General features: G+C 40.4%; 2 protein-coding genes across 2 annotated transcripts in view; both read left to right on the top strand.

Annotated features, from left to right (window-relative positions):
- The first annotated feature begins 12355 nt into the window (after positions 1–12355).
- LOC124111004 (patched domain-containing protein 3-like) overlaps positions 12356–17603 on the top strand; it is a 34897-nt gene continuing 29649 nt past the window's right edge. The window contains exon 1 of the mRNA XM_048384485.1: positions 12356–12447. The gene's annotated coding sequence lies outside the window, so the exon portion shown is untranslated. The remainder of the gene's footprint in view (positions 12448–17603) is intronic.
- LOC125373030 lies at positions 14921–15655 on the top strand. The gene has a single exon (XM_048383837.1). The coding sequence runs from the start codon at positions 14921–14923 to the stop codon at positions 15653–15655; it is 735 nt and encodes a 244-aa protein (XP_048239794.1).

The raw sequence follows: 17603 nt of genomic DNA on the forward strand, positions 1-17603 counted from the left end.
TAGTTAAAGAAATTAGCGCCCCATTACCGCAGGATAGAGCATGGAATTCCACAAATAATCCATACAATAGGTTCGCGTATGAGCGTATTTCTTGGGAATTTAATGTTTTTACGAGTAAAGATTGGCGTCTGAGTGGAGTTAACCATGGTCTAGGTGTTCTGTACGCTGGTGCATACTCTGTTAAAGAAGTCAGTGATGATTTACTGAAAAGAGGTTGGCTTCTTCCGAGCTTTGCTCTCTTGAGTAACGTGTGGAGAGACGATCGTATGAACTTTAAGGGTGGTGTTACTTTCACCGTCCAAAAGTTAATGCTTTGAATGAATTTCTTAATGATAAAACAGAAAATATATTTACTAACTCAGGATTTGAAAGAGTTAATGAATCAATAAGAACTTATGTTCGGGCAATTCTTGGTGCACAATCGCAAACACGAACGTGCTCGATGCACAAAATCAGTTTGTCGCAAACGTACAGGATGCTATTAATTCACCAGTTGACATACCATCTTCTATAAGACGTTATGAAGATGTATTACAGTACACTCAATCCAAAGTAGACTACGTTTATGGGGCAGGACTATACATGTCTCTGAGTAATATTGAACATAAGATCGGTCAAGTGATCGGTAATAATAATAAAATTGTTATTGCTACCGATCAACAAAAAACAGGTATAAATTCAGATATTAACACCGAATTCATAACGCAAACAAACACAGGGGAAACAGGAATAGTAACACCACAGTCACCACATGTTTCACAGTCATCTACTAACGCACAACCACAAGTGCCGCCACATATTGCCGCTGAAACATCGATGAAAAAACAGTGCTCATAGTAGGTAGAGTTGCGGCTGGTTTACTCATGATTTGGATAAATAGTCTTTAACGGATAAGTACAACAGCCTGACAATTGCTACGATCAGTGCCCACAAGTTTTGACTAAGCCAAGTAGCGGTCTTAGCTAATAGATTCAAGAGCCAGGAAACAATACTCCCTATTATACCTCGAAGTGCAGATGCGGCTTTCCCAGTGCTTCTCCTAATGCCTTTAAATGCTTTTTTATCCACTTTTTTAACACCATTTTTATCAGTGGGTGGTGTAGATGGTGTGGGTTAACGCAAGAGTCAAAGTCGATATGATAAATCCCAATGTGGTTAAAATACTGGCAGTGGTTATCCCCTGCTCTCTGAACAATGTTTTAATTTTATTGGCCAGTATAGTATCATCGTTGAGGACTTGATTGATGGTTTCTTGAATTCGACTGATTTGTGAACGAAGTGCCTTTAAAATTACTCGAAGCCACTTCAAGGCGGGCTGATCTTTCGTCTTCTTAGTTACGTAATCTTTCAGCAATGCGGTGTCTACTGAATTCATCGCCCGCCTATTCAACTGGCCGACTATCATTTACAATTAGTTTGACTTCTGCCGACACTGCCAGGGAGCTAGTTCAGAACATAGGTTGTGCGATTGTTAAGAAAATCGCGATTAAAATTAACGTAAATGAGGTTTTGAGTATTGATGAAAGCGATGTATACTTCTGTTACATGGATCTCTGGAGAACTGCTAAAGAACGGGAAAACTAACAGTACCAAGGTATTTGTAATCAGAACACATTGAGAATGCGTGTTGGTGCTTCTACTGGTGATAATACCATCGTAGAAGATGAGGCTGTTGCTGATGCATTAGCTAACTGATTCTATATTCCGCTGATCAAACAACTTGTAAACAAGAAACGTTTACGCTCTTTGAAATCTTCGAAGAATCGAGCATGCTCACGTGAGTGAGTTCGTGTGTGTACGTATGACGTGCGGGCGTGTTGAACTTGTTGAGTAACACTGTCCACAACGTGCTTGATCTCATTATCAGTAAACATTTACGAAATATGATCACGGAACCTACACGTCACCACGACGACCGTGATGGATCCTGCAAACATTTACGAAATATGATCACGGAACCTGCACGGAACACATGACGACCGTGATGGATCCTGTAAACATTTACGAAATATGATCACGGAACCTACACATCACACACGACGACCGTGATAGATCCAGTTAACATTTACGAAATATGATCGCAGAACCTACACGTCACACACGACGACCGTGATGGATCCTGTAAACATTTACGAAATATGATCACGGAACCTACACGTCACACAAGACGACCGTGATAGATCCAGTTAACATTTACGAAATATGATCACGGAACCTAAACCTCACACACGACGACCGTGATGGATCCTGTAAACATTTACGAAATTTGATCACGGAACCTGCACGGAACACATGACGACCGTGATAGATCCAGGAAATATTTACGAAATATGATCACGGAACCTACACCTCACACACGACGACCGTGATGGATCCTGTAAACATTTACGAAATATGATCACGGAACCTGCACGTAACACATGACGACCGTGATGGATCCTGTAAACATTTACGAAATATGATCACGGAACCTACACATCACACACGACGACCGTGATAGATCCAGGAAATATTTACGAAATGTGATCGCGGAACCTACACCTCACACAGGACGACCGTGATGGATCCTGTAAACATTTACGAAATATGATCACAGACCTGCACGTAACACATGACGACCGTGATGGATCCTGTAAACATTTACGAAATATGATCACGGAACCTACACGTCACACACGACGACCGTGATAGATCCTGTTAACATTTACGAAATATGATCACGGAATCTACACGTCGCACACGACGACCATGATAGATCCTGTAAACATTTATGAAATATGATCATGGAACCTACACGTCACACACGACGACCGTGATAGATCCTGTAAACATTTACGAAATATGATCACGGAACCTTCACGTTACACACGACGACCGTGATGGATCCTGTAAACATTTAGGAAATATGATCACGGAACCTTCACGTTACACACGACGACCGTGATGGATCCTGACTTAATTTGTCTTAATTGCAACTGTACACTTGCATGTTTTAACAATTTTGCACTTAATATTTCTGATCACAGAGTGTTCGCCACAATGAACATTTTTCAAAACACGAACAATTCATATAAAAGACAGTTTTGGCTTTGCAAACATGGTGATTTTAATAAAAGTAACTTTCTCATTTCGCAAATTAAGTGGAATAGTCAATTTGCTGTATGTAAAGATGTTAATTACATGTACATGTGTGGTGTGTTCATTCGAATATTTAATGACTAACCTAATACAACATGAAAAACTGTAAGCGTTCGACCGACTGACAATGCCTGGATTAATAATGAACTCCGACGTCAATATCGATCACGAGACATGCACGGCAGTATTGATGACATAACGAATAATTAAAAAACATAACAATAGCAATAGCATAGAAACTATTATTGAGATACTTATAATAGATGGAGAAATGACAACTTATTTTAACCCGCGTTACATCGATGCTAGTTCGAAAGACCTTTAAGCGTTTACTGATACTGACAAGGCTAAAGTTCTTAATGATTATTTTGTTCTTTAAATAATGTTGCAGCTATTGAGCATCCTTTACCACCCTTTGAACAGCGTTGTGAATCCTTCCTTACAAAAGCAAGAATTTAGTGATTTTATCAAATCGCTACCATCTAATAGTGGTCCTGATAACATTTACCCACGATTGTTAAAGACAACAGCAGATACAATTGCAATAGCATTTCCATTTGACTGGAAATTAGCTCATGTTATGTCGTTGTATAAGAAAGGAGAGAAAATCCTTTCCTTCGATTTATGGACCAATAAGCTTATTATCCATACTTGTGAAGTTATTTAAGGCTTGTTTCGAATTATTTACACAACTATTTTCAAAGAAATCCGCTTTTATATAAAGATCAAATCTGGATTTGTTCCAGGTCACGCTCCTGTCTCACAAGTACTTGAAATACATAATAACATTGTTTTATCTGTTGACAAGCACAAATTGTATCGTATGATATTCTGTCATACGATACAGCGTTTGATAGGGTTTGACATACAGGCTTCCTATATAAAATTGCAAAATTGGGTATTAATGGAAAATTCTTTACATGGTCACATTATTACATTTCTAGACAAAAAAAGTGTTTGTAAAAATTGTAACCTATTCTCATTGAAATACCCCAAGGTTCAGTTATTAGGTTCCTTTTTATTCCATGTATACACACATGATTTGTCTTAACAATTCAACTCGTTTATTTGCTGATGAGACGTCTGTTGGTGCATAGTCAGTTTGAATATATCTGAACATAATTGTCATGATTTTTTTCTGAATCATGTATTATAGTCACATGCACCAACACTTTGTAAGGATTACCCATGGCGACACACATTCACAGTACATGTGGGGCAGAGGCAATTCAAACGCAGAGTAAATGGTTGAAGTGTTTTAACTGTGACACAGGAACGATCAACCTCAATGTAATTGCCAATGTCAATGAGTCGCCGTTGTCATGCTTGTGTCACTGTTCATGGTGGTCATACCCGATACTGACTTGTGAACTGACATGGCGACACTGAGTATAACCAGAGACCTATAATATGGTCTCTGATATAACATACATTTAATCCCATCAGTAAGAAATCCGCCACACATTCACAGTACACGTGGGACAGAGGCAAGTTGAAGTGTTGTAACTGTGAAACAGGAACTATGTTGACGATCAACCTCATTAATGTAATTGCCAATGTCAATGAGTCGCCGTTGTCAGGCTTGTGTCACTGCTAATGGTTGTCATACCCGATACTGACTTGTGAACTGACAGCTGACCAACACGACTTTCAGCCTGACATAGCGTTTATAGAGGACATATGTTGACATTTTAATGATAAATTCATATTTCATGGCTGTCAATATATTGTTCTGCAGCAAAATCGTTCTTTGATTTCATTTAATTATTATTTCCCATGATCGTCAGTGATGCACGGGAACTTTTGTCCACAAGTATATAATGCAGGGCACTAATTCAAAAGGAAAATCATATATATCATATATCATACTATATTCTATGCATGTTTCTTATTCTTTGTGTAAAGTATAATAGCTACATTACAAAATACATAACATGTAACACAACACAAACTGAAACATGGTTATTTCATTGAAGTATACATTTAACCGAGAAACACCAGTGTTCTTTCAGTAAAGATGGATATCTTTACCTTGACAAATTTGCTCATGATGAAACTGTTGATGAATTAAGGAAGAGAATATATGGATGTCAACTTCTTTATTATGAGGAACACAACGTTTCGGAGTATATGCTTACTCCTTCATCAGGTTATGTTCTCTTCCTTATGCGTATCCCTTCTATATGCCTTCCAAGGACCTTGTTAATCAATTGTTCAGTTACTGATCTACTCTTCTGAGCTGGGTAAAATGTATTAAATGTTTGCACTCAAATGTTTTACATATTCAATGACAAGGAGAGGAGGGATCATGTCAAGATGTTAATGTATTGATTAAACTGGTGACCTATCGGAAACATGTCCATAGTGGTATTTGTCCTAACCAGGCCCGCAGCACTATAGTGAGTGTGTTGGTTCTGCAGTTTTCCAGTTATATTACGGCGTCCTAGCGCTATAAGATTAATGAGGTTACACAAGGATTCATATAAAAAGGTATGGGTTTGTATGAAAATAGACCAAAGTGGTCTATGGTGAAAAGCATCTTGCGCTTATAAACTATTTAAATGCATACGTCTGGTACTTAAATGTGTACATGTACATAACTTTTTGAGGCATATGAATATTTGTAAAGTTACAAATTTATAAATGTTTCACTGCCAAATGAAAACCGTTGTAAATGTTGAAATTTTGGACCCTGCAATGTAGGACAATCGAAAGAAGGCTAATATCAAGTATTTACTGGGCCATTTACTTTGGAATTGATGCTTAGAAATTTCTGAAAATCTGGTCAAAGCGTTCATGATAATGGTGCTTATACATATGATAATATACGATGTACGATGGTCATATGTTTCGAAGGGGTAGCTTCATATGAAATAAAGTCTGAAAGTCTGCTCTTGCATACCTATTCATGCTCGTCACTGTATTGTAATATCTCGAAAAAGGCAGGAGATGAGCACAAGACCGTAGAGAAGGCAAGCAAAGCAAAGACCATAGTGCCGATAAGGATTGTGCAGGAATGGTGTCTGATTAAAGTAGTTTTACAACAAGACATACTTCGCAAATATTCTGTTGGTTGTGTATGGCTTAACGTTTCTCCATACACGTAACATCAAAAAGTGCGCAAGGCAGTAAGAAGTGTCAAGACTCGAAAACTGAGTAGAGGATCAAGACATTAGAGATTCGTAATGCTTGTACACATTTTGTAGAATAAAGGATACGACGCTTAATAGGAACATTCATTCGAATTCAAACCAAGATTGTGTTCTTAATGTATCAATCTTTAAGTGGCCGAGAAGAAGACTGACTGGTTGAAGGTAAGAAACACTTGAAAGGGACATCCTTTTACGGTTAAAGGTAACAGAAACTAACATCTTTATGCTATATCTTAAAGAATGCGCCCTTTGTAGTCTCCGAAGAAGGATCCGGCTCCAGTGTACCTTATAATTAAACGTCGTGAAATGTAAACGCCTCGGGCTTGAACTGCGGGAATATTGCTCGATATTAAGGGAACTTTTTCTGTTGAGAAGATGAAGTCATCCGTCTTGTTATACAGCCGTGGGGATATTTTTTCACACTAAATCTTTATGCATAGACCTAAACATGAAACAGTTTAGGTGGTTTCACTGGTCTCTTTTAGTTCTAGCTCAAGTGTGTAAATCAGTGGAAGGGATTTGGATGTTTGACCGTTATTGGTCGATACCTGAAGCTTAAGTTAAACTTCTAAGTTGAAAAGTCAGAGTGTTTGATCAAATATTTTCTCGCTGCGATCCATCCAAAAGACGCAGAACCAAACTATCGACTCAATCCGTGCATAGACTGACAGTCAACAACATTCTACAGCAATCTATTTATTACTTCAGTATCAATTTAAAACATCTTTATTATCACCTTTGATTAGTTGGCCAATTGATCAATGATTACAAACACCTAATCGCCACAGGTTCAGAACAACTTCAGATTCCTCACCATCACGTTGGTTTGTTTAACATCCTGTGCTATACATTACTTTATATTGTATTAAGACATACTGTCACTGTCACTGGCCTATATTTAAGGGGATATAATTAATCTAATGATGATAGTTGTTGTAACCAAGCTTCTTATTCCTGATTTTGAAGGTTGATTGGCTCAATGACACACAGATTTGCCATATAATCAACAACATAACGTGTGCGTGCGTGCGTGCGTGCGTGCGTGCGTGCGTGCGTGCGTGTCTGTGTGTCTTATGTTATTTCTCAAGTTGTACTGTTTAGATTGTACTAAAACAAGTTGTACTGTTTAGATTGCTGTTACATGAAAGTGCACTGGAGCGGATATATTTGTCAATATATGACTAAATCACTATGGCCTGAAACAATTCCCTGGAGGTCAAGCCTGTTTCAAAGCAGTCCTAAAAACATATGTCTTCAGATGAAGCTCCTTATATTTTCTAATTATGTCCACTTCATTTATATTCTGTCTCACACACACACACACACACACACACACACACACACACACACACACACATATATATATATATATAAAACACCATGGCATTTATTGGGCCCACGTGAAGAGCAACATCCCCGTGGTGAGTGCTAGGTAACGCTAATAGCTCTTCCCCCGTGTCGACCTGGGGTAGAATGTGTCCTCAGCACCCCATTGCTTCTCGTATGAGGCAACAAAAATTGGGCAACCTGTTTGCCGTGGCTGAGCCCCTGTGTCGGTGGAGGAAGGGAGTCTGGTGGTTGAGGGCACTGGAGCCAGGAACCGGTGTTCCTTTTGCCCAACACACCACTTCGACCCTAACTTCACCCCCAGGTGGTAGACTTGGCCCGATTCTATCAGTCGGCTGGTCATGCCAAGCCCTGTGCATAAAATTGTGTACGCACACACGTGTTTTTTATAAATGTATTATTTAGACTTGGCCGTGTATAACATGCTTGACTTCTCAACCTATCACTGTAACAATTTGCCCAGGGTCTTATGCCAGAAGGTAGTGGCTCATGGGCCAATGTTATGTTGACCTCCAAATCAGTATCTATCCAATTTCTTGTCATGGGCCGAACCAGCCTGGCATTTTATTTGGTATACAAATATTGCTATTTGCGTCATATTTGCTGGAGTATAATACCCCTGTATCCTTCGTGTTTGCATCCTGGATATCCGGTGCACCAAAACACCGTTCTTTGTAACACTCCTTGGTGGGTGGGGAGCAGGGGTGCTGAATTACTTTCTTTCACCATGTCTCACCAATACCCTTGTTCAAATCGTTCGAAACGTCGACATGTTGATCAAGAAGAAGAATTATCTCGTGGATTGGATTCCTGGGCCCGATTTGTTGTGATCGAGGCAGCTGATAGACAACCTTTAAAGCTTAATCCATTCCCCATTTCCAAAGCTGTTTCTGGAATTTGTGGAGAAGTGGAAAATGTGACACGTCTCCGTAGCAGCTCTTTTCTTGTTGAGTGTTCACGGAGATAGCAATCTCTCAATCTTTTGTCATTAACCACATTTGCAAATATTAAGGTTGCTGTGTCCGCGCACAAAACCTTGAATTCTTGCCGAGGCATTGTTCGAGACAGAGCTCATTGCCTGTCCAACATGTCAGAGAAAGAAATTACAGACGAATTACAATCTCAAGGCGAAAGAGCAGTTACGCGTTTTACCATGAAATCTATGAGACGGAGACATAATCCTGTCCAACACTTATTTGCTAACTTTTACACTGTCAGCCCTTCCTAAGTCAATTAAAGCTGGTTATCTCAACATCGGAGTTGAGGTATATGTCCCCAGTCAACTCCGGTGTTTCAAGTGCCAAAAGTTTGGACATGGCTCTAGATCTTGTGATCACTCAGTAGTTTGTCAGCGCTGTGATGCCAGTCACGACAACACCGACTGCAAAGCAGAAATATAATGTTCGAACTGCAAAGAACAACATCTGGCTTCATCCAGGCTATGCCTAGAATGGCTAAAACAATCCAAAATCCTGAAGCTCAAGCATGAGCGAAATATCTCCTTTTACGATGCCAAAGAAGCTGATCGAAAATCAGAGTCCGCAAAGTCCACTTACCGGAACCTTTTCTGCTGCTGTCGCTACCTCCGCTCCTCCAACTCCTCCCAAGAGCATCCATTTCTGTTCAGACAGAATTGACATGGATCACATCAGATCAACCTGTCAGCATATCATCTGTGATTACTTCCAATTCGTCTTCAACTCAAACCTATGACTGATAAACCTAATACTGTTGAACCAGCTACTAAAACGCCAGAGGCTGTAGAACCTGCGCCTACTGAATTCAACGTTACTCTGACCAGAACAGAACGGGACAAAAACTGAATAGAAAACAAACAACCAGAAATTCCGCATCTTCAGAGGTACCTATCCATAACTCCTCTGATGCTCTTGACATGAATGTAACCCCATCGTCACAGAGCAGTAGTAGGAGTCCTTCCTCCTCATGTGTACGTGAGCGTTCACTGATTGAGCCACCATGACACAATCATCCAACATAATTCAATGGAATTGTAGAGGATTTAGGAATCATTTTAACACATATTTCCATCCTGCAACAGGAACTTATTCAGCATTAGATCTGTCACTCAAAGATTCTAATTTATTAAACGAATTTGACTGGTCTGTCAATGATGACCTATGTGGAAGTGATCATTTCCCCACAATACTAAAATCTATTCTCCCAACTGATGAGCCACCTTCAACAAGGTGGAATTTTAATAGAGCAAACTGGCCCTTGTTTCAAACTCGTTGTTTTGAAACACTGAAACCCGAAACGTACCAAAACATTCCAGACCCTATTCACATGTTCTCAGAAAAACTGAAACACATAGCTGATGAAACAATTCCTAAGTCCTCTGTGAACCCGCACATTCGCAAACCATGGTTTAGCGATGATTGTAAAAGCAGAAAAGTTTTTTTCCGCCGACACCCTACAGTCCATAATTTAAATATTGTAAAAATAAATAGTGCAAAGGCTTGACGAACTTTTAAACAAAATAAACGTCAGTCTTGGAGAAATAATTTATCCAGAATCAATTTACGCACACCTATATCAAAGGTGTGGAATATTATTCAAAGAATTAAAGTCAAGGGTTCTAAATCCAGCATTAAACATCTCAAAGATGGTAATGATACATTAACAGATAAATTTGACATTGCAAATAAATTAGGTGAAACTTTAGCAAAGCATTCTTCATCATCCAACTATGTCCCCTAAATTTTGGAAATTTCAGCAACAACAGGAAAAGAAAAAGGTTTATTTTAATTCTGATAATGGTGAAGACTATAATGAAGTATTTTCACTACATGAGCTCAATACCGCCCTTGGGCAAGCTCATGATACTGCAACTGGAGCTGATAAAGTTCAGCAGCAGCTTTTCAAACGCTTGCCTGAATCATGTCTCCAGACGCTTTTAACTATATATGATGACATTTGGACATCAGGGAGTTTTCCTCCTTCGTGGCACGATGCGATTGTAGTCCCTATACCAAAACCGGGACGGGATCATACAGATCCATCAAATTACCGTCCGATATCTCTCACTAACTGCGTTTGCAAAACTATGGAACGTATGGTGAATAATCGATTAGTTTGGTATTTGAAAACCAATCATCTCATTACATATATAACCCGTGAAGATCCGGGGTAGAATAGGTCTTCAGCAACCCATGCTTGCCGTAAAAGGTGACTATGATTGTCGTAAAAGGCGACTAACGGGATCGGTTGGTCAGGCTCGCTGACTTGGTTGATGCATGTCATCGATCCCAATTGCGTGGATCGATGCTCATGATATTAATCACTGGATTGTCTGGTCCAGATTCGATTATTTACAGACCGCCGTCATATAGCTGGAATATTACTGAGTGCGGCGTTAAACAACAAACCAAACCATAACAGATATACAATGTGGTTTCCGGAAAAATAAAAGTACCATTGATCATCTTGAGCGTTTGGAATCGTTCATAAAAAATTCCATTGTAAATAAACAACATGCTGTATCCATCTTGTTCGATTTAGACAAAGCTTATGATACAACTTGGAAGCATGTCATTTGAAAAGATCTTCATTATTTTGGATTGCGAGGTCGTTTGCCTCAGTTTATATCCAGTTTTTTAACCAACAGACAATTTGAAGTCCTTGTGAGTTCAACCCCGTCTGGCCATTACAATCAGGATGAGGGTGTTCCACAAGGCAGTATTTTGTCTGTCACATTATTCAGCATTAAAATTAACAGTCTCTCCAAGGTATTGAATGACTTAATTGATGGGTCACTCTTTGTAGATGACTTCAACATATCTTGTCGCGGCAAAAACATGCCCACAATAGAAAGGCAACTGCAGCTTTGCCTAAATAAAATCCAAAAGTGGTCGCTTGAAAATTGTTTTAGATTTTCTAAAGCAAAGACAAATTGTATCCATTTTTGTAGACGTTATAGACCGCATCAAGACCCGGAACTGTTGTTAAACGGTGCCCCCATCAAGGTTGTGGAGAAGACCAAGTTCTTGGGTCTTATTTTTGTTCGACACTTGATTTTAACTGTTTGGCTAATCCTTCTGATCATCGCCAGTGGCCGGAGGGATACTGTAAATCCCGCTGGGGTACCATGTAGGCAGCAGAAGTACCGTAAGTCTCCATTGTCCCTAGTATGGTGGCCTAACTTTGGTTGCTGGCGATCTACAGACCGTTTTTATATTGTGTCGTCTGTTATAATCTGATTATTTTATTGTTCTAAAACTAGTTTTACAATTATCATCTGTGATATATAGCTTGTCTCGATATGGCTGAAATAGTGCCGATGTGACTTTAAATATTAACTCACTCACTCACTCAGATCACATTGGTCGATCATCCTCAGTTTAGTTACATCAATTTCGAAGAGGAAAGAATATTGCCGGCATCAAATGCCAAACGGCTGTGTTAACCGAACCTGTCCAGTCACTGTAAGACTCCCTCAAAATGGTGAGATTGTTTGAGGCCAGGCAATGCCGCATAACGAGTGTTTGACTAATCGTAGGGGTATGACCAAATAGATCAAATAATTTCAAACACATCCCTCTTGTCTTTCTTGGTTGTTTGCGCCGTGAGAATACACCGCGAACCTGTTCTGTTGATTGTCATGTTACACCTAGCCCTTGATTTTTCTTATTCATCTATAACCATACATCTTTGTATTTCTGTAATCATCTGTTATTTTTAATATCTCTTTTTTTAGAGTAAATACGGGTTATCGCGAAAGCGAAACTTCATTCAAGATGGCGGCGCTAAGCGAGTGATCGCGTTCTATGTCGCCAGAGAAACGTGTTCACTGGTAAGTAATGTTCTGTTTAGTTGTATATGTGACGTGAGTGGTGTAGGTTCCTTGGGAAGGGACGTTACACGTAATTCTGATTGCGAGTGCTCCTGTTTAGACCCAGTGACCAGTCCCTGCTATCCTGTGTTATGCCCCTGCATAGACCAAGTGACTGAACCAGCCTCACTACTCGACATATGTGTGTAGACTCAGCAACGATTCCCCACACTCGCATTGTTTATTCATGACACTCTCAAGGGCCACGGGTGCATAGTTCAACATCTTAACAAGGCATGCGTGTTTCTTTGAACTAACAATCCATGATTATGTACAATGCAATATTTTGTAAAAAGGTAACATTTGATGTTGACATGACATGCAGAACAAACTCATATTTGGATACCATGTAAACTTCTTTACACTATATTTGTTTCTTAATTGAAGATAGAGTTTCCACACATACATAAACTAATACTCATTTTCTAAGCATTAAGAAGGTTACAAGATGTACAGGTATTGTTGGACGTTTGTAATGTGCCTTTTGATCAGAATAACCTCCTCTGAATTGAGCGACACTAGGATCATTATATTGTAACAAATATTAGATTTACTTCGAGTATAACTTGTTGTTTTAAGACAGAATAGGTATTTGTATATTTGCTATTTCTTTGTTTTTGCTGAAAACAACTTCACCTGTTTGGAGTAATTATGGCATATATATTAAGACAGTTCCAACACCCTGATACAGCCATGCATGTCCGAGGCCTAAATAGAAAAGAGTATTTGTTGCCCATTTTTTATATTGCTTGAGTGAATTGTATTTTGATCGAGATAGAAAAGGCTTTTACTGGGTAATGTGTTGATGGAAGAGTCGTTAGCTTTCTAAAATATAACTTATACAGCTCTTAAGCATCTGCCACATTTCCCAAGTACACTACCATTTGATATATAGGCTCAAACCCGAATTACGCGTTATATTCATAAAGATTTTTTTTATGATCCATAAAGTACAATTTTTGTTGTAAACAAAATATTCATTTAAAGGCAGATTTTTTGCAGCATGGATATCAAAACCTTTTTAACTTCAACAGATGTATTTCCAGTTATTTATTGCCACTCAAAGTCCTAGTGAACAATATTCCAAGGTAATAATTATAAGATAAAACTACCTTTCTATGTATGCATATACGGGATTTTATTTTAATAACAAGAACTTTGGTGAATACATAAGGCCATTTGGAAAGTGGTCAAATGTAACTGATGTTATATTTGGGATAACACTTTCTCCATAGAGTACAGATTCTCGTACTTTTTTGGGTTTAGTCCCGTCCGGGTCACAAGTGACCTCCAAGGGACCCATATTTCGCCAGTATTTCGTCCCTGTCATCCTACCCTAGCTACATGTGTGTGTGTGTGTGTGTGTGTGTGTGTGTGTGTGTGTGTGTGTGTGTGTGTGTGTGTGTGTGTGTGTGTGTGTGTGTGTGTGTGTGTGTGTGTGTGTGTGTGTGTGTGTGTGTGTGTGTGTGTGTGTGTGTGTGTGTGTGTGTGTGTGTGTGTGGAGCTATTAGCGTTACCTAGCACTCACCACGGGGAGGTTGGTCTTCACGAGGGCCCAATGTGAGATATTAAATAAATCCCATGGTGTGTGCGTGCGTGCGTGCGTGCAACCAGTAGCTCGTCCCTGTCATCCTACCCTACATGTGTAGGGTGGTTGAGGGTGACGGAGCCGGCAATAGTGCTCCTTAGTCCAACACACCACTTCGACCCTAACTTTGCCTAGACGGGCGGTAGAAAGGGCCCGTTTGGTACTTAAAAATATATTTATTCAAAATGTCTATTCTTAATGTATGAATCTATAAACTTGCTGAGAGCCCTTTGCCCAGAAGGCGGTGGCTCATGGGCCAATCTGGTGATGCTGACCTCCGAATTCTGCACGTCTCCAATTAATTGTCATTTGACGAACCAGCCTGATCCTTAATTCGGTAGATAGTTATAGCTTTTCGCGTCAAACTTGCTGGAGTATACCACCCCTTTATCCCCGGTCTGTGCAGCTTGGAGATCCGCTGCAGCATAACACTGTCCTTGTAGACTCCATGGTGGGTGGTGAAATGGGGTGCAGAATTATTTCCCTTTCGACATGGCTTCCCAACACACTGGTTAAAAAAGACGACACATAGAGACTGACGAAAATACTACGCCTACTCGATCCGACTATTGGCCACGTTTCTTGGTTATAGAAGATTTAGACAAAGAACCAAACAAACTCAATCCATTTGCAATCTCCAAAGGTATCATTGGTATCTGCGGAGAGGTTACAAATGTCACAAAGCTTCGTTTTGGGTCTCTCCTTGTAGAATGTCCGCGGAGACCTCAATCTGTCAATCTTCTCGAAGTAAAAGGGTTTGTCAATATCCAGGTTGTTGTCTCAGTGCACAAGACACTGAACTCGTGTAAGGGCATTGTCCGTGACAGAGCTCGCTGCCTGTCCGGCATGTCCGAAGACGATTTAGCCAAGGAACTTGAACAACAGTCGGTCACAGCTGTCAGACGGTTTACTTTCAAGAAGGATGGTGTGGTCCAACCAACCAACACCTACCTCTTCACTTTCGCCCGAACGTCTATCCCTCAATCTATCAAAGCTAATTACTGTAACATCGGAGTGGAGGTGTATATCCCCTTTCAACTCCGGTATTACACCTGCCAAGCGTTTGGACATGGATGCAAGTCCTGCCATGCCTCCGCTGTTTGTTACCGCTGCGGTGACAATCACGAGGCCACTGACTGCAGGAAGGATGTGAAGTGTTCAAACTGCGGTGGGAACCATATGGCTTCTTCAAAATCCTGCCCTGTGTGGAAACGCGAGTCCCAAATCATGAGGATTAAGACCGAACAAAATGTCTCGTACTACGAAGCCAAGAAGAGGGTTGAAGGGCTCACTACAAACACTTCCACCATCTCTCGTCCTCCTGTCACTACTGCCTCTATCGACTGTCAGACTGGTCTGACATGGGTCAAGTCTGTTCAGCCACTTTCAACTGCTTCAATCCAAAAACCAGCTCTGCCACCTTCATCTGTAACACCCCCAAAACCAAAAATCGTCAAACATGTTGAGTCTCAGACTCCAAAAATAACACCTGAACCAGAACCATTTAAACTAACAAACAGGGAAAAGAAATTATTGAAAAAGAAGCAGCTGAGAGAACACCAAAGGCCACCTCTCCTTTAGAGGTCCCAGTAGAGGTCCATAACTCCTTTGGTCCTCTGGACATGGAGGTTACTCCATCTCCACATGATACCGATAGGAGTACCACAAAGTCTTCCTCACGTTCGCGTGACATTTCTCCCGTGGAAGCACCACCTTGAATCCACAAAACATAATACAATGGAATTGCAGAGGTCTTGAGAAGAATTTTAATGAAATACATCTTTTAATCCAAGATTTTAAACCGTCAGCTTTTTGTCTCCGAGAAACATATCTAAAAAAACACAGATCTATTTGATATCCGTCAGTACAGTTCTTACCACTTGTTTTCCCCTCCTGGTGATAAAGCTACAGGAGGTTCTTCTATCCTGGTGAAGCAGGCCATTATCCATAGCCCTGTTCCACTCAATACTATTGAGTATCTCAAGGCAAAGTGCCTGAAGGCTCTCGAGTTGTTAATAGTCGTTTTAAATTCCGAGTGGGGAGGCCATCAGACCACCCTCCTTCACTTGTACAGATCGTTAATACGCTCCAAACTAGACTATGGTTCTATTGTCTATACTGGAGCCTTAACAAGCAATTTAGAAAAATTGGACACCGTACACCATCAAGGCCTAAGACTCTGTCTTGGAGCTTTTAGTGTCTCTCCCGTGGACAGTTTGTATGTGGAGGCAGTTGAACCTTCACTCGAACTGCGCCGCATTAAACTTTCACTGTAATATATCACTAAATTGCACTACTGTAAGTCCCGATGATTCCCAGCGAGGTGGCCTAGCTTTGGTTACTGGTGGCCTATAGCCCGTGTTTCAAAACTGTATATATAATATTGTTATGCTCAAATATGTTTTATGAATTGTTTCTAAATATAGTCTGCTCAAATATGTTTAACAACTTGTTTTTAAACAAACTTTGCATTAATGACTAAATTGTAAATATATTAACTTGGTCTCGTCGCTATATGGCTGAGATAATGCCGATGCCGACGTTAAATTTTCACTCACTCACTCACTCACTCACTCACTCACTATGTTGGTGTGTATACAACCAGTAGCTCGTCCCTTTCATCCTACCCTACGTGTGTCTGTGTGTCTGTCTGTCTGTCTGTCTGTCTGTCTGTCTGTCATCCTACGGTACATCTGGGAGCAGTCAATGTCATCCACTGGCTTCTCTCTGTCATAGACCCCAATGACTGACTGAGCTGTCTCTGCCATCCTACCCTGCACATGTGCGTAGATCCACTGGCTTGTGTCTGTCATGCTATTTTATATGCACCCTTCTCTGCATTTGTGTGTAGACCCTGTGTCTGACCCCTAACACCCTACTCTACATCTGTGAGTAAACCACTCATCATACTAAACATATTTGTATAGAATCAGTAACTGACTCTGTGTAGACATAGTAACTAGTACCAATCATCCTGCCCTACATCTCTGTGTAGACATAGTGACCAGTACGCATTATCCTGCTCTACATCTGTGTGTAGACATAGTAACCAGTACCTGTCATCCTGCTCTACATCTCTGTGTAGACATAGTGACCAGTACGCATTATCCTGCTCTACATCTGTGTGTAGACATAGAAACCAGTACCCGTCATCCTCCTCTACATCTCTGTGTAGACATAGTGACCAGTACGCATTATCCTGCTCTACATCTGTGTGTAGACATAGTAACTAGTACCAATCATCCTGCCCTACATCTCTGTGTAGACATAGTGACCAGTACCCGTCATCCTGCTCTGCATCTGTGTGTAGACATAGCAACTAGTACCAATCATCCTGCCCTACATCTCTGTGTAGACATCGTAACCAGTACGCGTCATCCTGCTCTACATCTGTGTGTAGACATAGTAACCGGTACCCGTCGTCCTCCTCTACACCAGTGTGTATTGACAGTAACCTGTAGGCGTCATCCTTCTCTACATCTGTGTGTAGACATAGTAACCAGTACCCGTCATCCTACCCTTCATCTGT

This window comes from Haliotis rufescens, unplaced genomic scaffold (assembly GCF_023055435.1).
Source record: "Haliotis rufescens isolate VD_foot unplaced genomic scaffold, xgHalRufe1.0.p SCAF_5, whole genome shotgun sequence".
Classification (NCBI taxonomy): Eukaryota; Metazoa; Mollusca; class Gastropoda; order Lepetellida; family Haliotidae; genus Haliotis; species Haliotis rufescens.